Below are 21180 nucleotides of genomic sequence, written 5' to 3'. Positions count from 1 at the left end.
GGAAATTTCATCTTACCTCTCTGTGCACATCATTAAGCATCTAATTCCAAGTGACCTTTCTGCGATGTTTTCTTGCTTTGGGTGCCTCCTGGCACGCCAGCTTGTAAACCGAGAGGCATTCATTCATATTGTATGATGCGTGTGAATGAAACCCAAGGCCCACTCGTGAATAATTCACCTGTTCTTACCCTCCTCAAAGGTTATTCTCCTGTGCAATCTGAAGGCCCTGCGGACATCTCGAGATCTCCAGAGAGTCAGTGTTGCAAATCCACTTAATATCACGAAGTCCTGACCCGGGAGCTTTGTATGGGATGGAGCCCACGGCTACGGGACGGACCGAGAAAAGCTTCAGCTACGTTGTCAGAGTGCCCAGCAGTGATGGGCTTGACATAATGAACGTTGATGTGAAGATCGACACTTGCTGGGTATTTCAGGACTCAGAGGACAGTGGTGAGGAGCGGGGCCGTCCTGCGGACGAAGCAGCCGGAAGCCCAGAAGTGGATACGGGCGCGCTCAGGAAGCAGCTGGAATCCTCCAAGCGAAAGCTCTTGGCAACTGTGGACAAGTCCGTGATGTCCAAGGCCGGGCTGAGGAGCAGGTAAATACAGTGTTTGCACCTCCTCTTGGTGTATTTAGCGAATCCTGGGCATCCTAATGGGCTTAGATCAGTGTGTTGAATTGCTTCTGCGGCTGAGGATGCGGATGCCTGGGGCAGCCCCACCTCTGGTTCCTCCTCCGTCCTGTCCTGTCCTCTGCTCCGCAGGTCAGGGGCTGAGCCCGCCCGCACCGTGTCCCAGGCTCCTGAGCTCTAGCTTCCATGGGGGTCCAGCCAGTGGAAGGCACCGAAGGGAGGAGGAAGGGAGACACCGGGGTTTCCCCTCTCCTGCTAGGGGTGACATCCCACAGCGACCCAGCCATGCTTTCGGGCTCCTCTCTGGTCCTCCCCCGCCTGGTGGCTGGCTCCTGGGCCCAGTATCACTGCCTCCTCCCCGCATGTCCCTCTGGCCACAGGGGCAGGAAGGGTGCCTGTCAGTGGCTTATCTCTGGGTTGCCGGTCCTCTCTGTCTGGCCTTTTAGCTCTTCTGTCATTACAGCAGACTCTCTCTGCTTATTTCTCACTGCTGACCTTCCTGACTTGGGTACTGTTCTCCTGGTGGAAGCGATGGGGTCCAGAGGTTGGCATGTGAGCCCAGGTCTTCCAGGCCCGTGCTCGTTCATGACCGTTACGTGATCCTGAGGCCAGCAGAGTGAGGTGGGGTCCTGCATGCATGTCAGGGGAGAAATCCAGCATGGAAACGCAGGACAGTAATGCCTGGGATCCATCCAGACAGGCTTACCACGATCCCAGCAGCCAAGTGTCTTGGATTTGTCTGGGACTTCATCATTTTTTGTATTTTCCTTCATTTTAATGAAGGCAAGTCATTAAATGTGTATTTACATGTGCTTTTTATCTTTTTCCTCTTTGTAAGACTTTTTACAGGAAGAAATTCACATATCAGAAAAGTTGTTTTGTTACTTTATGTGATTGTCCATTCATTCATTCATTCATTCATTCATTCATTCTCACTCATTCTACCACCTGCACTAGCCCACCCCAGAATCATGTGCTGAGTTATGTCAGTTTGCTCGGGCTGCTTTAACAGAGTACCACAGACTGGGGGACTTAACAGAACTGTACTGTCTCACAGTCCTGGAGGCTGGAAGTCCAAGTTCAAGGTGTGGGCAGGTTGGTTCCTTCCGAGGCCTCTCTCCGTGGTGTGTAGACAGCTGCCTTCTCCCTGTGTCCTCACGTGGTCATCCCTCTGTGCGTGTCTGTGTCCTAATCCCCTCTTCTTGTAAGGACCCCCATCAGATTGGATCAGGGCCCACCCAGATGACCTTATTTTAACTCAACTACCTTTGTAAAGGCCCCGTCTCCAAATACGGTCACATTCTGAGGTCCTGGAGGGTAGGATTTCAATATGCGAATTTGAGGGGACACAAATCAGCCCATAACATAAATCCTGGGGGTTGCGACCCAGGGAAGGTAGGGGCCTCCCAGCCCTGGAGAGAGCTACACTGTAACCCCACGTGGTTGTGGATTTAAATCTTTCTCTGGAAAGACTGGCAGTGAAAACCGGAAAGTCATCAAGCCCGGGGACAATGGTGGGAAACCCTTACCAATGGAGACCCCTCTATGCAAGGAGAGCCCTAGGGGTACCATGAGCAATGGAGGGGAGGGGGCCTCTGGGGCTGGGGCCCGGGGTGAGGCCGCTCTGGAAGGGAGCATCCTGGACCTGCCTGTGGGGAAATGTGGGCTGTGTCCTCTGTTCTCGGAAGGTGGGCCACACCATCCTGCATGAGGGGAGCTGGGGCGGGGAGGATGGACTGCGTTATCCAGGGTCACTAAGAGGGGAAGCCAGGGTTTGAATGCACAATGGGTTAATTTCACCATGGGTGTCATCTCGCCAGGGTATGGTAAAGGTTAGTAGTGTACATTGGGGTTCACTTTGATGAAAGGGTTAAAATTCTAAAGTATTTATTATGGGGCGCCTGGGTGGTGCAGTCGGTTAAGCGCCTGACTCTCGGTTTCAGCTCAGGTTGTGATCCCAGGGTCGTGAGATCGAGCCCCATGTGGGGCTCTGTGCTCAGCACAGCATCTGCTTGAGTTTCTTTCTCCCTCTGCTCCTCCCTTCCCTGAAATAAGTAAAAATCTTTAAAAAAGTATTTATGATAAAAAGAATAAACAGTGTAGTTAGAAATTTGAGAAAGAAAACCCACTCCCGTCTTCACTACCCTAGCAATCATGTATATTCATCTCCAACCTAAATGCCACAGATTTATCAGTAGCTCTACACTTGAGTGTTTACTCGGTTCCAGGCATGGTTTACATGTTTGTTTACATATTCACGTATTTAATCCTTAAAACAATACCCCAAGTCAGATGATAGTGTTATCCTCAATTTATAGATGGGGAAATGAAGGCGCAGGGCAGTTAAGTGACCTCTCCACGGTCATGCACACATCCAGCCACGTCGGGGGGCTCGGACTTGAACCCAGGCGGCCTGCCCAGGGTGGTGATAGCAGCCAGCCATTTCTCCTGCTGCCCTGGTGGGGTCTCCTGGCTTCATAGCACTCTGCAGCACTGCGTCTTAATGTTTGTTTAACTGGTCGTTAATCCATGAAAAATGGTACTTCATCACCTATTTCCTATTTGTGAGCGTATCAGTTCTTGAGGGCTGTGAAAACAAAATACTGCAAACTTGGTGGCTTAAAGCAACATACGTGCATCGTCTTATAGTGCTGGAGGCCAAAGTCCTAAAACTGAAAAGAGAGGCTTTTCTTGTCCCTTTCAGATATCACCACGTTTTATAAGCAAGCAGGTGCTCAGCTTGCTTATAAACCTGGGGTTTATAACCTGGGACCACTCCTCGGTTCAGTTTAGAAGGAACTTGATCACAAAAGACACACTTTCTTCTGTCACTTACATGAGTCTTCCTCAGGGCCTCAGAACTAGAGCAAGAGAGGAGACTCTTGGCCTTATTATTGATCATCATGCAACGTTTCATTCAATCTCCACAATAACGCTCCGAGCTAGGTACAATGACCTCTATTTTACAGATAAGGAGACTATGGGTCAGGGTGGGGAGCAAGCCCAGCGAAGGCCTCATGGCTGTTTGGTGGCAGAGTCAGGAAGCAGAGCTAGGGCCTGACCCAGGGAGGCAGAGTGTGTCTTGGGGCAGTGGGCCCCCCTGTGTGGACTCAGGCCGAGGAGTAAAGGTGTGCTCAGCATTCCCCCAGGATAAGAAAAGGCTTCATGTGGCTTGGCCGTCCCTAACTATGAGGCTGTTTCCACCTTCTCTCTTCTGTAAGTAATACAAAGATTAGTGATTTTAATTGCAGAAACTTTTTTCTGAATTTCAGTCATTTCCTTGGAAGAGATTCGGAAGAGCGTAGCTCAGATGGGAGGCAATGGAGCATAGTGTTAAAAGTATGAGTTCAGGAGTCAGATGGTCTGGGCTCGAGAATGCTGTGTGACCTCGGGCAAGTTGCCTGGCCTCTCTGATCCTCAGTTTTCTGGTGTGTGAAGTAAGGGTAAGGGAACTCACCTGCAAGCTGGTAATGTGAGGCTTGACTGAAACAACACAGATGAAGCTCTTAGGCCACGTGTCTCTGGCTCAGTTCTTTGTTGGTTTCACCTGAACTTGGGATTACCGGCTTAGGGAGAACAGTCTTAAGATTCCTGACGCATGGTGCATTATTATTCCATAGATACCTCTGAAGTATTCTAAATCATCTTACATATGTATGAATGTTTCACAAAATGTGCTTTTGTCAGAATTTCAAATTGGCCAAATGAACCAAAAAAAAAAAAAAGGTTGGCCTCAGTGTCAGTGAAAATGTTAGGCCCTGTTCACGGCCTCCTGAGCAAGCACCTTCCTGCTTCCGTGCTGCAGAACCCAGGAGCTGGAGCTCTCCGGAAGACACCTCCTCCGGACGGTGGCGCCGCTGAGTGCCCGCGTGGCACAGGAAAGGAGCGCCGCTGCCCAAGCCCAGGAGAAGCTGCAAGCCTTGCTGGGGGAGCTGGCCAGCCAGGTACCATGTCCCCTCTTCTTTCCAGACCTTGTTTCTTGACCCAGCAGGGTGGCCCCGTGTGCTTGGAGGAGGCGGCAGCTGCAGCTGAGCAAAGACGATGGTGGGTAGTGGTGGTGGGGTGCTGGGAGATCCCAGCCAGGGGGCTTAGAGGGGTCTTGATTCCAACTGTGCAGGCAGGGGCTGCGGCACCTGGGGCAAGGGCCTCAACTGCTCCATCTGTACAATGGGATCCGCATCCCGCCCTGCCTGGCTCACCAGGGTTCCGGGTGGGATCCGCTGCGGGGGAAGGGGGTTGGTGAGAGCATTGGGTGACCTGCAGGGGCCGTGCCCTCACTGGGAGCTTTGGCCAGAGGTTCATTTCTGTGGCCCTTGTGCCTGGCCTCAGGGAAGCCAGCTCGGGCCCAGGGACAAGCTGATGACTGATGTAGGGTCCCTGCTCTCAGGAGCCGGCATGCAGGTGGGGACGTGGATAGGAGACAAGTAACTCCCCAATTGGATGCCAGGTGCCGGGGGGAAGGTGCAGGCACAGTGTGTGTGCATGGAGTCGGGGGGTAGAGGGGAGCTACAGAGAACTGAGCCAACTGAGTTGGCCCTCACGGGAAGGGCGTGTGAGGTGTGGACAACAGCCTGTGCACAGGCACGGGAGTGTGGGAGAACATACTGGAGCCAGAGCAGAGGGTGTGGCCGTAGAGAGGGCATTGGCGAGACAGGAGGCTTCCAGAGGGGCCAGGTTGCCAGGACCACGGTGTGGACCAAATATTGACTGCAATGAGGAGCAGGCTTTAGGGGACTTTAGCAGGAGAGGCTCAGGACAGGGTTTTGGGGAAATTATTCTAATTGCCTGGGAAAGAGAGAGCGAGAGAGAGATGGTGGAGGCACGGGGACAAGTTAGTGCTTTGGACAAGCAGTGAGTCGTGCCAAACCTTAACTCTGACGCTGCCTGGCTGTGTGACCTGGGGCAAGTGATTTAGCCTCTCTAGGTCTCAGTTTCCTCCTCTGTGAAATGGGAATCATATAGTACCAACCGACTGGGGTCGTTGTGTGGGCTAATTGAGTTAGTACGTGTAAAACACTCACAACAGTAACAGTAAATAATACCAGCTGCTTTCGTAAATATTAGCCTTTATTGCAAGATTCCAGGGGAGATGATGAAGGCTGGAGGTAGGGCACACTTGGGGAATACTGCAGAGGCAGAAATGACAGGCTCCCAGGATGGCTGCATGCGGCTCTCAGAGCCTCCCCCACCCACCCCCCTGGACAGCCCAACAGCGACCGTCAAACTGCAGGTGGACGCCCGCTTGTGGGTTGTGAGATGAGGTCCGTGTTGCAACCAGCATCTTAAAAACGGAATCAACTAGGAAATAAGAAAGGGCATTAGTATACAAGGAGTGCTGTTTCGTGAAACTTCTGTTTCCATGGCACATGTGTGCGTGTCACAGGACACGGGGGGAAAGTATTTTCTCAGAGTGGGGAGTAGTCAAAAGAGCAGGAAAGGGGTGAACAGAGACAGGATGTGGAGCGTGGAAAGATAAGGAGCTCATTTAAATTGAAATTCGTCTTCGAGACGCCAGGGAGACATGCAAGTGCATTCTCCCCTCTGCATTGAAGTCCGGCTGCAGAAAGTACCATTAATGTCCTCCCCCGCCCCCCCAGCATGCTCTCATCTGTGTCCTGAGAGGAGGTGTCCCCTGAGAGGTAGTGGCATTGTATGGGATCCCACCGCGAAGGATGTAATCTCTCCGTGGAAAATACTTCAATAAAGATGTGTTGGGCCATGCCCTATATCCATGTAGGATTTCCGAGGGGCCTCAGCCACAGCCCCTTGCAGTCACGAGATGTTCCCAGTGTGAGTGGGAGACAGAGGACGAGGGTGGGAGCAGGGACAATGCTGTCGGGGGGCTCAGAGGCACCGCGGGACCAGCAAGTCTGTAGGATGCTATGGCCTTTTCGGAACGCATGTCCTTATTAGCGTGTCATGTGATCTCTACACTCCTGGGAAGACCTGTCAGGAAACCCCACTTCCAGATGAGGGGCACAAGTTCAGAGGGGTGGGGGTGCCTGCTCAGGGTCCCTCCGAGACCACTTGGCCCAGCTACAGCCCTGAACCTCTAGTAATGTCCACGTTTCAGAGCAAGTTTTATAGGAGTGCATGGATGAGTTTTTTTCTGCCTTGTGTACCTGATATTTGCCGAGTGGCAGTTTTGCCCTCTTGTCCTGTTCCCAGGAAAGCATTTGCATATGCAAAGTGACCTTGTTTCTGTAGTGACCTGTGGTCATCGTGAAAGCCGATAAAGACAGACTAATCGGTGATGGAGCTGATTCCGGGATAGCTGGGAGCGGTTTTCCTGCCAGGGAATCGGACTCCAGCTTCATCTGCCCCACATCCCCCAAGAACAAGCTGTCAGACAAAGTCTGCCGAGCCGTCCCCGGTCTTACCTCTTCTACTGTGCTCTGTGCTGTCTTCTGTAAGCTCTCCTGGGCCACAGCAGCGGCCAGCTCTCGGCACGCACTAGGGCCTGAGACAGAGCTTAACATGGAGACAGTGCCACCCTCGTGGAATTGGGCAAGGACTCCCGTTTTCACCCTGGCCGGGTCACCCCGGTCCAGCTTACAGCTCCAGGGCTGGCAGAGGGCTGGGTCCAAGAACAGAGAGATGTGTTGTCCAGACCTTGAGAAAAAGCCTTGAGTCAGATACACGGAGGTTCGAATCCTGGCCGTAGTGACCTGTAGCACAGTATCACTGTGCTAGCCGCTTCTGAGCGTCCCAAGGGGTTAGTGACAGTGCCCAAGTGCTTGGGGGTATGCACAATAAGGAACAGCTGCGTGCAGTGTCTTCCCAGCCAGAAGCCAGGGCCGGCTGACCTTTGCAGGGTCAGGCATTAACCCGTTAGGGTTAGGGAAATGGAGAGATCTGGGAGGTCCTGGGTGGACGTGGGGAAACTCAGATGGGTCCAGGCCACAGTTCTTTACAAACTGGTGTGGAGGTGTTCAGTATTGAAACCACTGGTGCGGCCCTCTCCGTGTGCACCAGCTGATGCCCACGTGGCCCAGCACACAGTTTCCTTGCAAGGACCCACGGAGCTCCCGGTGTGCAGGGCTCCTAGGAGGGTGAGGTGGGGGAGGCACTCCTCCCCTGCAAAATCTGCGCGGGCACCAAAAAATTCAGTAATGAAATAAATAATAGTTGATGCAATATTTTAATGCAAAAATTAATGCATGAAAAAAAACCCCCATGCACAAAACATGGAAGTTTAAAATAAAGACAGTGTGAGCGACAGTGTGTCGGGGCCTGGCTTCCTGACGCCCTCATCCACCGCCAACTTGTAGGTTCTGGAGAAGGAGCGCGCGGCCCGGCGGCTGCGGGAGCGGCTGCGGCGCAAGGACGAGGCGCTGGGGCGGCAGGCGGCGGCCCTGGAGCGGGGCCGGCGGACCCAGCGGCTCCAGCTGGGTCTGTTGCGCGAGCAGGAGCGCGGCCTGCGGGAGCAAGTGCAGCGGCTGGAGCGGGACGTGCGGCGCCTCTGTCGCGCGGCTGGCCTCCTGTTGGCTGAGCTGGACGCCCCGGCCCCGGGCAGCCCCCGCCCCCGCCCCCTCGGCACGGCCGGCCTCCGGGGCGACCCCGGGGAGGCCGCGGAGCTGCGCGCCCTGCAGACGCGGGCGGAGCGTGGCGAGCGCGAGCGGGACGAGGCTGCTCGCCGGCTTCGGGAGCAGCGCGCCACGGAGCGCCGGCTCCGCGGGCAGCTGGAGGATCTGCGCTGCTGCGTCTATGAGCTCAAGCTGTCGGAGATCGGCCTGCAGGGCCAGGTGGAGGACCTCGCCCAGCAAAACCAGAGCCTGCGCGAGGCGCTGGGGGCCCAGGCCCTGGGGGAGAGAGCGCGCAGTGCCGCCGCTGCTGGTCCCTGCAGCCCGGTAAGTGGCCGCAACCCAGGGCGCGAGTGATTTTTTGATTTTTCTCTAACTTTAGCCTACAGCCACGTGTTAATCACCAGCTCCTTCATTCCCCAGTCTTCCTCTTCATCCACTCATCCAACCCCAGCAGCCCCATCTATCCATCCTGGTTCCATCAGTCACCTACCCACCTAAATGCACAGCTAGTCATACGCCTTCACCTACCCATCCTTCAGTGCAGTCACCCCACTAGCCATCTGTCCACCTTCTCATCCACCCATCCACCTGTCCACCACGGACCACCCACTTGTTTGCATATCCATCCATCTGCTTGTCTACCTACCCTCCACCATCTCGTTCACCCTACCACCTGCCCGTCTATCCCTCCATCCAGCCACTCTACAGGGAGCCAACCAGCTACCCTTTACCCCTTATCATCCGCTCCCTCCTGTCCATCCATCTCTCCAGCAGTTAGAGTCCCCGCTGTGTGCCAGGCCCCGTGCCAGATGAGCCCCTTTGGGTATGCACTATTGTGTAACTGCCATGTGCCCGTGAAGTCTTCCCAATCCATCCCCTCCGTCGAAGGTGATGGCCCCTCTTCCACCTCCCGCACAGCCCCAAGGGTGGAGATGGTTCCCTGCCAGCGGTGCTGTATGTGCATCTTCATTTCTCCTCCGTCAGACTGTGAGCTCCTTGAGGGCAGGGTCTGTGTCTGATGGGTCTTTGTAGCCCACACCATCAGCACACAGAAGGTCCCCAAGACTAGCAGTGGAAAACACACAGGGTTGGGTCCCCTTCTGGTTCTCTTATTTACTAGCTGTGTGACTTTGGGCAAGTTTCTTAAGATCTGCAAGCAAGGGCAGATTGGACCTCTGTTTATTCATTTGACTGACAGAAGAGTAAAAACTTACGTTTAAGATATTCCTGCTCTGTGCTCAGCACCCTCCTGGGAGTTTTCAAAGGCATTATTTCATTCAGTGCTCAAGAAGACTATGAGGTGGGCGCTATTGGTATCCCCACCCCGCATGTAAGGAAATCGAGGCTCAGATCTGTTGTCACACAGCTAGTAGGGAACAGAACTGGAACTTGATCCAGATTTGATGGGAGTCCAAAGTGCTCTGTTTCTCCTGCACCAGCCTGCCTTCCTGAAAAGAGAGAGTTAACTCAGCCCCTCCCAAGAGATCAAGATCCTGCTTCTTTCCACCAGGTCAGTTTACATTTAAGGAGCAATCAGTGAGCAACCTTACCCAAAGAAGACTACTAGTTAAACAAACTAACAAAAAAAAAGTCAAATTTTTCTTTGGGTAAGATAAATCTATTTCAAATTAACTAGAATTTTAAATGCTCTACAGTGTCTCTCTGCTTAGATCATATTAATAATGAGTTTCCCTGTGGCCATTTAAAAAAAATTACTTTATGCTCTTGTTTCTCTTCTGTGTGATCTATTCATTCTTGCTCCGTTCTATCCATCAGATAAAAGGAAACCAGTGTACATTTAATATTGGCACCTTATTGTAATTCTGGAAGATAAATCGTGATAGATGGAAATTGTCATTTATTGGGGCTGCTGTAATGAAGGACCATGAGCTGAGTGGTTTGAACAGTAGTTCTGGAACTTGAAGTTCAAAGTCAAGGTGTCGGCAGGGTTGGTTCTCTCTGAGACTGTGCGGGAGGGTCTGTTCCAGCCCCTCTCCTGGGCTGGTGGAAGCCATCTTCTTTCTGTGTCTTCCCAGTGTCTTCCCTGTCTGCACGTCTATCTCTGTGCCCAGTGTCCCCTTTTCATAAGGACACCGGTCACACGAATGGACCTCATTGTAACTAATTGCATCTGCAAAGACCCCATTTCCAAATCAGGTCACATTCTGAGATTCTGGAGATTAAGGCTTTAACTTGGGAATTCTGGGGGACACCATTCAACCCGTGACAAGTGTCCCTCTGGATGAACAGTTATGAAGACCCGCATGGCGGTAAACTGTGGGTTCCAGTCCCTTGATGGTAGGAACATGTGCTCCTTCGCCAGCTTTGTGTGGGTGGATGCTGACGATCCCCAACACTCACTAGAACATCTTTGTGCCAGACACTGTTTTCTGGGCTCTATATCTGTCACTGATTTAGCCCAGCCACAATCTTCGGAGGGAGGCACTTTTTTTTTTTTTTTTAAAGATTTTATTTATTTATTTGAGAGAGAGAGATTGAGAGAGAGAGAGAGCATGAGAGGGGGGAGGGTCGGGAGGGTCAGAGGGAGAAGCAGACTCCCTGCCGAGCAGGGAGCCTGATGCGGGACTCGATCCAGGGACTCCAGGATCATGACCTGAGCCGAAGGCAGTCGCTTAACCAACTGAGCCACCCAGGCGCCCCGGGAGGCACTATTTTATTCTCATTTCACAGATGAGGAAGTAGGGGCACAGAGAGGCTCATGACCTGCCCAGGGTCACAGAGGTACAAAGTGGTGGGGCTCGTGGTGCCCCTCCAGCGCATACTGGTCAGGGGCTTAGTAATTAGCATCTCATGGGTGCTCACTTGGTGCCTACGCTTGGCTTGGGCTTTAGCTGGGTACAGGGGCTGGAAAGTGCCCAAGACAGACCCCCGCCTGCACAGGATGACCAAACCATCTGAGTGCAGGGTGTGGGGCTGAGGAAGGGGACTGACAGCCTGTGGGTCACTGCTGGGGGCCCTGGCATTTAGAATGGGGGCTGGACCCAGGACCATGGCGTGTGACAGTCTGCCAGGCTCTGTCTTACTCTCAGAGGGCTGTGACAGTCCTGACTTGGAGCATTTTGGAGTCTAAAAGGGCCATCTTGAGAGCAAGAGGACAAGAGAGGGCCGCTGGGGAGATGTAAAGTGCCAGCCAGTTACTAGCTCGCGGGGAAGTGTAGCTGAGATTTCAAATTTAAATGTTAGAGCCTATTGATAACAAAATTGCCGGTGCCCTTCAGGGTCTTGGTGTAGAACTGAACACCTGAGAAACTGTAGGCAGAGTTCTGAGAACATTGCACGAGTGTGTGAATATTTGCTCCACTGTCCATGGCAAATGGAACCTTCCAGCGAGGGGACCGCCTCACAATGGCAGTGCTGGAGGAAGGCCTAGAAACCAGGAAACCTGGAGCAGTGTCTAGCCCTGGGGAGGTGTGCATCGGATAGAAAACCATTACAAATCATCAGGGAGCCCCCGTCCCCCACCCACGCAGCGGCCCATTGGATACGTCTGATGACTCCTGCTGGGCGTCGAGGTGTGAGTTATGGTGATGTTAATCATCATGGGAAGATGTTTTACTTGCTTCGTATTTACAAACACTTTTCCAAACAGGATCTCATCCGTGCTGAGGTAGCCAGGCAGGGATCTGCCTCCTTGTACCCACCCCACAGTCCAGGGGAGGCACATGACTTGCCTGGGATCACAACTTGCCAGCTTCCAGAGCAGATCACTCGGGACTCAGGTCCCTGAAGGAACGGGCCACGGCAGGGACAACCCCTGGCCTGGGGAGCTGTCTGGGGAGGGGGTTTCTGCTCAGGGTGTGGGTGAAAGGAAATTTAAAAGGACTGTGGTTTGCAAGACAAGAAAGGCCTGCCTGCGGATGTGTCCACTTTCTAGAGCGTGCCCTGAGTACCTGCCATGTCGCAGGCAGTGTGCGGGCACCGGGGCTGGAAGGGTGAGCCCGCTCTTTGAAAGCTTATAGGGGAGACAGACAGGTGCGGCAGTGGAGACTTGGTCTGCAGACTGCTGCGGCAGGGGACAGCCCAGGGACCGTGGCCTGGCCTAGAGGGAGGCTTGTGCAGGGAGATGGCAAGTCACACACTTACAAATGCCAGTGTCAGGCTGTCATGCCCGAGCTGAGATCCTGCTCCTGGTGACGGTAGCGTCGGGAATGCGGACGCTGTTGGAGCCGCTCTGACCGTCAGTGTGGGCAGAGCGACCCCTGGTGGCGGTTACGAGAATCGTTTCCTTGTTGGGCAGGTCCCAGGCGGCCCCTCCTGGCTCACTCTGCGTCTGTTCAGAGGTGACTCTTGCACACTTGGTATCAAGGGCTTTCACACAGGTGAGTGATGTCAAAAAAATAACGTAGCAAAGCCACAAAGGTACAAGTAATGTACAAGGAAATAAGAATGGTTAGTGGCCTTATGCAGAGATATCAAATGTGTTACAAAATAAATATGGGAAAGCTCGAGATTCTGTTCTATTCTGAATATTTGTCAGATGTTAAAGGCACCTCGGCACTGTTTATAGTTGGTGAACATTGGAAACTACCTAAATGTCCCATGAGAAGGAACGGCCTTTGTAAGTGAAGGCGTTCTATACGTCAACAGTTATTAGACGGCTATAAAACACCACATTACAGAGGAACTTGTGGGGAGATGGTCCTTCGATATCATCACATGAGAAATGCACAAAGCAAAAATGGACATTCTGTAGAAACAGACTTTTGGAAGAATTTAAATGTCTCTGCAAAGAAGAAAGCCTGGAAGGGTATATTCTTTTTTTTTTTTGATTTTTTAAAAATTTATTTATTAGAGAGGGAGGGAGAACATGAGAGGGGGGAAGGTCAGAGGGAGAAGCAGACTCCCTGCCGAGCAGGGAGCCCAGTGTGGGACTCGATCCCAGGACTCCAGGATCATGACCTGAGCCAAAGGCAGTCTCTTAACCAACTGAGCCACCCAGGCGCCCCAAAAGGGTATATTCTAACACATGGATCATGTTTGTGTCTGGATTGCTCTGTATTCCTCATGTTCTTCTTTTTGCTTATCTTTCAAAATAATTGCACATGAAAGCTAAATTGCTGTGAAATTGGGGGTCACTGCTCCCGTGAGTAAAGGAGGGCAGGAAGGGTTGACCAGACTGAGCAGAGAGGGGTCGACAGGGTGAGAGAAAGCCCGGATCCAGTTCAAGACCTGCGCTCTGGTTCTGTTCTCCCATCCCGTGTGCTGTGTGATCTCGGACAAGTCACTCTCCCTCTCTGAGCAGTGATTTTGTCACTTGTCACATGAAGGGGGGGTAGCATCGTCTTCTATGATGGCCCCTCCTCCCCATCAGGTCACCTCCCCGAGGCAGGGGTTCTGAGTTTTATCCATGGTGGTATCCTCAGCTCCAGAACAGGGCCTGTCCCTTAGCTGATGCTCAGGAAGTATTTGTGGAACCAAGCTGAAGTCAGCTTGGGCATCGGAAGGAAATCTGAACAGCATAGAATGGTGCGGCAGAGTTGGTCTTTGATGCTGCCCTCCCAACTCTCCTTGGCCCGCTCCTTTGTCCTCCTTGCTATCGCTCTCCTGCTGGCTTCCAAGCGGAGTTTCTGTTTCTCCCATTCTCCATCTGGTTCCCTCCTCTTCCTCTCATTCCTTTCTCTTCTGCCCTCTCTCTCCTCCACTTCCCTTCTCTATCTCTTTCCAGTGGTGCCCATAAGACACTGGCAGAAGTGCTTCATTCTGATCACGCGGGAAGCAGGCGGATCAATGCAAGAGGCGGCATCAGGCACCGCGGGTCAGCGGGCCTGGCGCCCACAGCACGATGCTGGTACCCAGGCCCATCTGGCTGCAGGGGCTGTGGGCTGAGGCCCTGCTTTGTGACCGTTACAAGCTTCTGGGTGATTCTACGGTGCGGCCAGGGTTGAGATTCCTGGTCTGTGAGGATGCTGGACATGACACAGACAACGGGAAGGTCCCAAACTCAGCGTTAGGAGGAGATGCTTGAGGGAGAGAGTGGACTTAATTTGGGGGAGGACCAGGGAAGGCCTTGTTGAGGATTTGGCCTTTAAGCTGAGCCCAGAGGGGAGCTGGTTAGCTGGGCAGAGGGGCAGAAAGAGAGGCAGACAGCAGGCACTGGGGGTACAGGGCTCTGACACAGGGGGGAGCAAGGTCCCTTTAAGGAGCAGAATGAGGGTGGGGGCAATGTCCCCGGGCAGGGGTTTTCTCTTTCCGTATAGTGGGAAGCTTCAAAGGTTGGAAACAGGGGAACCACCTGATCCTGTTTCTGTTTCAGTGGGATTGCTCTGATGCTGAGTGGGGTATGGAAGGGAGGGGCAGAGAGTGAGGTGCAGGCAACCCACATCCTTCCTAGGAAGACGTGCCATCCAGGCAGAAGGAACAGCATATACAGAGGTGCAGAGGCAGGCACGAACCAGGGTGGGGAGGGGCAGGGAGGCTGCCATGAGCAGAAACCCGAGTGAGGAGCATCAGGGACGCCTTGTAGGTGGGAGAGTGCATGCCAGGAGGGCTCCCTGGCACTGCGAGCAGGACTGGGGGGCGGGGGAAGGAGGAGGCCTAGCTGGGAGTCGATGCAGGGCTCTGCTGAGAGCAGGTGAGGAGCTGGGGGGCAGGTGAGAAGGGGACGGACAGGTGTTACCTATTCACTTCTGTTTTCTCCCCTCACCTAGAATAGCACCTGGCACACAGTCAGAGCCTCATAAGTGCTTGCTGAGTAAGTGCTGAGCACCTGTCTTTCTGCAGGTTCTGCCTTTCCATCTAACTATCAAACATTTATTAAGCACCTCATGTGTGTCAGGCTAAGGTGGGGGTGCAGACCAGGTGAAGCCACATTGAAGGCCTGAAGGACTCACGGTCTAGTGGGGGAGGCAGCGAGGGAAGCAAATAACACCCATTAGAACCTGGCTAGAAGGGACAGGGTGGTCTTCCCCAGACTCGTCCCCAGCCCCTCGTGGACGATGGGTCAGAGCTGAGCTGTCCCTAAATAATGCTCTGCAGGGTGGGAGCCGGCTCAGGGAGGCTCCTCCCTGCACACCAGGCTTGCCTTTTGGGAGAGGCCAGGGGGAGGGGGTGCTGCCCGGAGACACCCGACTGCAGCATTGGGGACTTGACGGTTGAGGGACAGGTCTGCCCGGAGCCCCTGGGCAGACCCCTGCCTCTGCTGTTTGGGACCCAGAGGAAGGAGAGGGACCTGGGAGCCTGTGGTGCCCCTCTGGGGAGCCCAGACGCATCTTGGCTGGACAGACAAGCTCCCCAGAGAACGGGCTGCTGCGCCTCATTGTCTGCTGAGCAGAGAGGTGCTAGCAGGAGGGAGTTTGGCCCGCAGGACCAGGAGCACAAGGCCACGGTCAGGCCGCGTGCCCTCCGCTTTCCTCAGCAGGGGTGGGGATCCTGCTGGGGCTGGGCTGGGCTCGGAGGGAGCCCTTCGCTGTGAGGACACTCAACAGCTCTCTTCCTGTGTCTTCCTCAAGGATGCTCTGAGCCGTGTTCAGGATGAACCACTGTCCCTGGCCAGGGAGGATGCAGAGGATGCCTGCAGAAGACAAGGCCCGCAAGCCCCCTTCTGCTCCGCCCGTGCCGCTGGGCCGGGGGGCTCTGCAGGTGTGTGGGGTACCTGCAGGGACACCGGCTGGCAGGCTAGCTCACCTAGGACGATGTGCCGGGGGCCGGGGCGGGGCGACTGCCCGCTCTTCAGACAGGAAGCTGAGGCTTAGAGAGGTAGTGTTGCTTGCTTGATGTCACGCAGCTGGAGAAGGTGGGCTTAGAGCCGGCAACGTCCATGACAAGGCCCTTGACTTGGGCTCAGCTGATTGGTAGGCTCACTCCTGTTAGCACCTCACCGCCCGTGCCAGCGTGGGGCGGCGGGTGTCTCGGAGGAGGGCTCTTTGCAGGAGGCCATGGGATAACTATCCTATCCCCACCCCACCCCTGACAGCTCAGGTGTGCGACAGGTGCGAGGTTTCTGGGAGCTGCTGGGGCTGAGGAGCCCCTTGTCCCTGACTTGTCCCTAATGGGAACCAATGTCTCTGATCACAGTCTTGGGCATGGCTTCCGGATTCCCTGCGACAAAAGCCACTATGCTCGGGGAGCCCCAAAGCCACGATGTCCCACTGGGAGTCTGTGGCTTATTTTCAGTCTGCCAAGGCCAAATGCGGTTAGAGATGAGGGGGTTATTTATAGCCAGCAGTGCCGCTGACCCACACAGCTGTCATTCCCCCACTATCCTATTTCTGGGGGACAGAGCTGGCAAGTCACATGGTCATTCCCGGTCTCCGAGCCGTGGTTTCCTTACCTGGCAGGTGGTGGTGATCCTTAGGCCGCCTCTGGGGCTCGAGCGCCTTGAGTCAGTGAGAAGTGCCAGGTCATCCCAAGAGCTGGGGGCTCAGTCGCTAGTGGCAGTTGTGACAAAACTCCCAGGAGGGTCTCATTAACTCCTGGGGTCCTCTCGCCTCCCAGGCCAGCCCTCTGAGGGCTGCTGCTCCTGGGGATGCGTCGGGACTGGACAAGGACCCTCTGTTTTGGTGCCAGGTCTGGAGACCACGGATGAGTCCCTGGAAGACGTCACAGGATCTGACTGTGGACCGGTGAGGCTGGAGGCTTCCCCTGTGCCCCGGAGTGCCAGCTGGGTCTGACCAGCCCTACTGCATGTGGGAGGTGGGAGAAGGGGCTAAAGAAGGGTTTGGAAGACAATTGAGAGGGAGGTTTGAGGAGACAGAATGGATTACTTGCATTGAAGAAGTGTACGTAAAAGTATAGTTTAAAATATCTATGAAATGCATCTTGGGGGCCTGGCACTGGTCTAGGCCCAGGGCCCCGGCCCTCGGAGCGGATCGTCTACACCGCCTGTCCACTGAAGCCTTCCATGACAATGGAAATGTGCTACGCCTGTGCTGTCCAGAAGGGGAGCCATGAACCCCAAGCTTCTGAGCTCTCGAAACATGGCTGGTGGCCTGAGGCTATGTGTTGGACCGCAGGGATAAAGGGGGGAGACAGTGCACACACAGATACACAGCAGGCTGTGAGAGGGTGGGAGCGTAGTTAAGGGGAACACACAGTGTGGTGAAATGACCAGGGGGCTGCTGGAGGAAGTAACGTCTGAGCGGAGATGTGAATGGATGGAGGGTGAACCACGAGGGGATCCGGGGAAGGATATTCTGGGCAGAGGGGAGAGCAGGTGCAAAGGCCCTGGGGTGGTGTTGGGCTCGGCATGTTAGGGAGGCCTATAAGGCCAGGTGAGGAAACACCAAGAGCATCAGGAGATGAGGTCACAGAGGTGTGGGGGGCTAAACGGAGGAAGGGGCTGCTTCATACCTTCTCTTCTCTTCCCGTCCCTAGCCGACTCCTGCTGAGCCTAGCTTGGATGAACAGGCTCTTCTTCTCCTCTGTGGCTGCCCCCCGGGGCAGTACAGGGATGGCTCACCCCTCCCCGTGGAGCTGGCCTGGATTTTGGGGCGGAGGCTAGCAGCTGCCCAGGCCCAGGGGTCCTTTCTCCTGGTGCAGACGTCCACACTCCCTCCCTGGGGGCCAGCCAGAGACCCCTCTTCCCTGCTGCCGCTGCTCCAGGAGGCTTCTCCACAAGAATCCCAAATGCAACAGGTGCTGGATGCCAGAGACATAGGACAGCCGCGTCGGGATCATCACTGGGCAAGGAGCCCCAAAGCCCCCCTCTGCCAGGAGTCCCCAGAGACTTCAAGTTGGCAATTTCCCAGGAGAGGGCCCAGAGATCTGAAAGACCCTTGGAAAGACGGAGGAGGACCAGAGTGGAGAATGGAAGAGCAGGGGGCGAGGCAGGCCTGGGGCAGGAAGGAGGAAGACGTCCACCGAGACGGGAGCAAGCTAAGTCAGGAAAGCCAAGTGAACCTGAACTTGCGGGGTGGCGTGCGCATCGAGAACAGGGCTTTAGAAACCCAGGCCTCTGCCTCCTGCCCTTGGCCCAGGCCAAATCTCCCATTGCCTCTTCTACAGGAGGTCTCAGTGTCAACGGAGGGGCCCAAACCCCTGAGTAGGAGGGGGAGTGTGGGAGGGCTTTCATCAGAGGAGGAGGAAGAGCACCCCACAGCCAGGGCCCGGGGTGCCCAGAGGCTGTCTCCAGCTGGCGCTCAGCTCCTTGCAGGGCAGGGCAAGGAGGAAACTCTTGTGTGGGCTGGAAAGGCTCTGCATCTGCAAGAGGAAAGCCCTGGAGACGAAGGGCAAGAAGAGAAGGAGGAGGAGGCATCGCCTCTAGAAGGGTCCAGTCTGGGCCATGGGGATGTCCCGGAGGAGCCTGGCCCCGTGGAACGTGCTGGCCAGGATATGTTCTTCTTAGTGGCAGAGGGAGGTCTGACACCGGCTCCCGGATTGGCCTTTTCACCCAAGGGGACTGAATCCACCAGTAACCCATGGGCTCTGAGCAAAGAACCTGGCAGTTCTGAGCTCAGACTAGACGAATTTGAAAAGGAGATGGAAGCTTGTTTCCAGCAACTCTCCATCCTGGAGCTTGAGGGTGGGGGGCAGTGGCCGCAAGCTTCCACGCTAGCGGGAGAGAGCAGGAACTTGCCTTGGAAATGGCCCCGCTGCCAGGGGAAGGCTTACTCCCGGCAGGCTTTGGGAAACCAGGGCTTGGATATTTGTTTGGCCAGGGAAGTCAAACCCAGGGAGGTTAGTGAAGAGATTAGACCAGGAGAGACGGAGGCCTTGGGAGCCAGCGCGGTTCTTCCTGGGACGGTACCTGATTTGGATGACGTGAGTCCGCGTCCAGAGGGGCCTGCTGAGCTGGGTCGGAAATGGCCACCAAGAGCCCTTGAAAGGCAGAAGAGAAGGTTCCAGCAGCTCATTTCTGGACTGAAAAAAGAGAGAGGCCAGGTTTTACATGACAATGCCAAGCTTCGGGGCGACCGAGAGAGATGCCGTAGAAAACTGCGCATCCTCGAAAAAGAGAGGGACAGAAATGGGACAAAGATCGCCATGCTTGAACAGGAAAACAGCACACTGTTAGGGGACATCTCTCACTTAAAGGAGGAGCTGGACCAATGCTGGCAGGTCATTTCCGATCTTGAAGACTGCAATGGGAAAAGTTACGGCAAAATTTCTGAGCTCGAACAGGAGAATGAGAAGCTGAAAAGTCACATGGCCCAGCTTCACAAAACCACATGGGAGAGCCTCAGAAAATCCAAAGGTGTGATGGAGCGCGTCACCCTGGGAAACCAGGAGCTCAAGGCACTGATCTCGGAGCTCAGGGTCGGTTACAAGGAGCTGATGAAGGGCGTAGTGCTGGGAATAGACGACACGGTCCGGGCCTTCAGGGGGGAGAATGCCCACCTTCTGCACAGGATCCGCGTCCTGGAGACGGAAGTTGCGGTGGGGGCGAGCACCTCGGTGGGCCACGTGGTGAGAGCAGAGGAGGGTCTGCAGGGGGAAAGCAAGATGCAGGGGGACAAGGGGAACGTTGTGGAAAGGGGGGTGCAGGTGACTCAGCTCTCAGGGCAACTGACCCCAAGAGCCCACGGGCTGCCCTTGGAGGAGAAATCAGGTCCAGCTGACAGGTGGATGGGGCCTTCCTTAGGCATGGAGAATTCCAGATACGATGTCAATTCTGGCGCTCCATCCTTGGTCTGGGGAGGTGCCAAAGTGTCCAGTGCTCCTCAAGGACACATCAATGGAGGAGTAAAAGAAGCACATTTGGAAGAGGAGGAGGAAAGACCAGGGTGTTCTGTGGGCCCAGGGCAAGCTCCGACCACCCCAAGCAATGGCCCCCAGGTAGGTTGATAACACACAGCTGCTGCCTCGGCCTCTTGCTAGCTGTCTAGACTGCTGACCACCCCCTTTCCTCAGGGGAGGCTCCCCAGGCAGCCCTCGGGGGAGGTACCGCATCATCCCCACTTAGCAGAGAAGGAGGGCACAGGGATGTTGAGTACCCGGCAGTCATGCGGCAGGAGGGGCGGGGCTGGGACTGCCACCTGGGCACTCGCCACCTGTGTTCCTGCACGCAACCTGGGACACTAGCCCTCCCCCCTCCTTGGGCTGTTCCGCTGGGTATCGGGTGGGACAGCGGAGGGGCGGTGTTGGCACTTCAAGATCAGAGCTCATGTTTTCAGATCCAAGAGTTTATCAAGCAGTCCAAGTCCTAAGTCTGCCCATTGGGTCTCTCTCTCTCTTTTTAAGATGTAATTGACATATAACATTGTATAAGCTTAAGGTGCACGATGTGTTGACCTGATACATTTATGTATTTCAATATGATTATCACCATAGGTTGGCTAACACCTCAGTCATTCTCCGTGTTGGGTCTTTAAAAAGGACGATGGAAAGAGCAGGGACTTAGGACTTAATCGGGGGTCAAACCTAGCTCTGCACTTAACCACATCTGTGATTTGGCTAAGACATGGGCTTCCCTGAGTCATTGTCCACACGTATGGAGGGTTCTCGCTGTTCAGGAATCCCAGGATGAAATGCTCACGATATTCTCACTGTGGTCTTTGATGTCTGTAAGATGTTCAGTGTCAAGCCCTTTGTACCCACTCATTCATTCTCTCCCAGTCTCTCTCTCTCCCCCTTTCCCCCCCCCCCCCCCCCCCGCCCCTTGGCAATTTTATCAGTCATTTCAGAAGATCCCTTTGGGTTTTGTCAGTTCTTCATTGTATGTATTTTATTTCCCTGGATTCCATTTATACCTTCATTCTTCCCTTTCTTTCACTTTCTTTTGATTTAGTTAGCTGTTCTTTTTTTTTTTTTGCTTCCTGTGTTGAAAGCTTAGATCATTGATTTTCAGCTGTTCTTTTGTGATCTATGCACTTACATCTCTGCATGTCTCTCTGAGCACTGTTTCAGCTACGTCCCGCACATTTTGATATGTTGTGCTTTTATGTCCGTTCACTTCAAAGTACTTTCTAGTTTTCATCTGTGACGTCTCTCTTCACCCATGGGTGATTTAGAAGTGTGTTGCTGAATTTCCAAGCACCTGCTGAATTTTTTTCGTTATATTTTTGTTCCTGATTTGTAGTTTTATTTCACTGTTGTCAGAAAACATAACTATATTATTATTTTTAA

General features: G+C 54.2%; 1 protein-coding gene across 1 annotated transcript in view; it reads left to right on the top strand.

Moving 5' to 3' along the window:
- The first annotated feature begins 311 nt into the window (after positions 1-311).
- Positions 312-21180, top strand: part of C2H4orf50 (chromosome 2 C4orf50 homolog) — a 46642-nt gene continuing 25773 nt past the window's right edge. The window contains 4 exon segments of the mRNA XM_044913113.1: positions 312-598; positions 4437-4575; positions 7903-8481; positions 17491-19890. Coding sequence (XP_044769048.1) covers positions 312-598; positions 4437-4575; positions 7903-8481; positions 17491-19890 — 3405 coding nt within the window.

The sequence above is a fragment of the Neomonachus schauinslandi genome, chromosome 2 (genome assembly GCF_002201575.2).
Source record: "Neomonachus schauinslandi chromosome 2, ASM220157v2, whole genome shotgun sequence".
NCBI lineage: Eukaryota > Metazoa > Chordata > Mammalia > Carnivora > Phocidae > Neomonachus > Neomonachus schauinslandi.
Note: the sequence above shows the minus strand (reverse complement) of the source record. Positions and strands in the feature narration are given on the sequence as shown.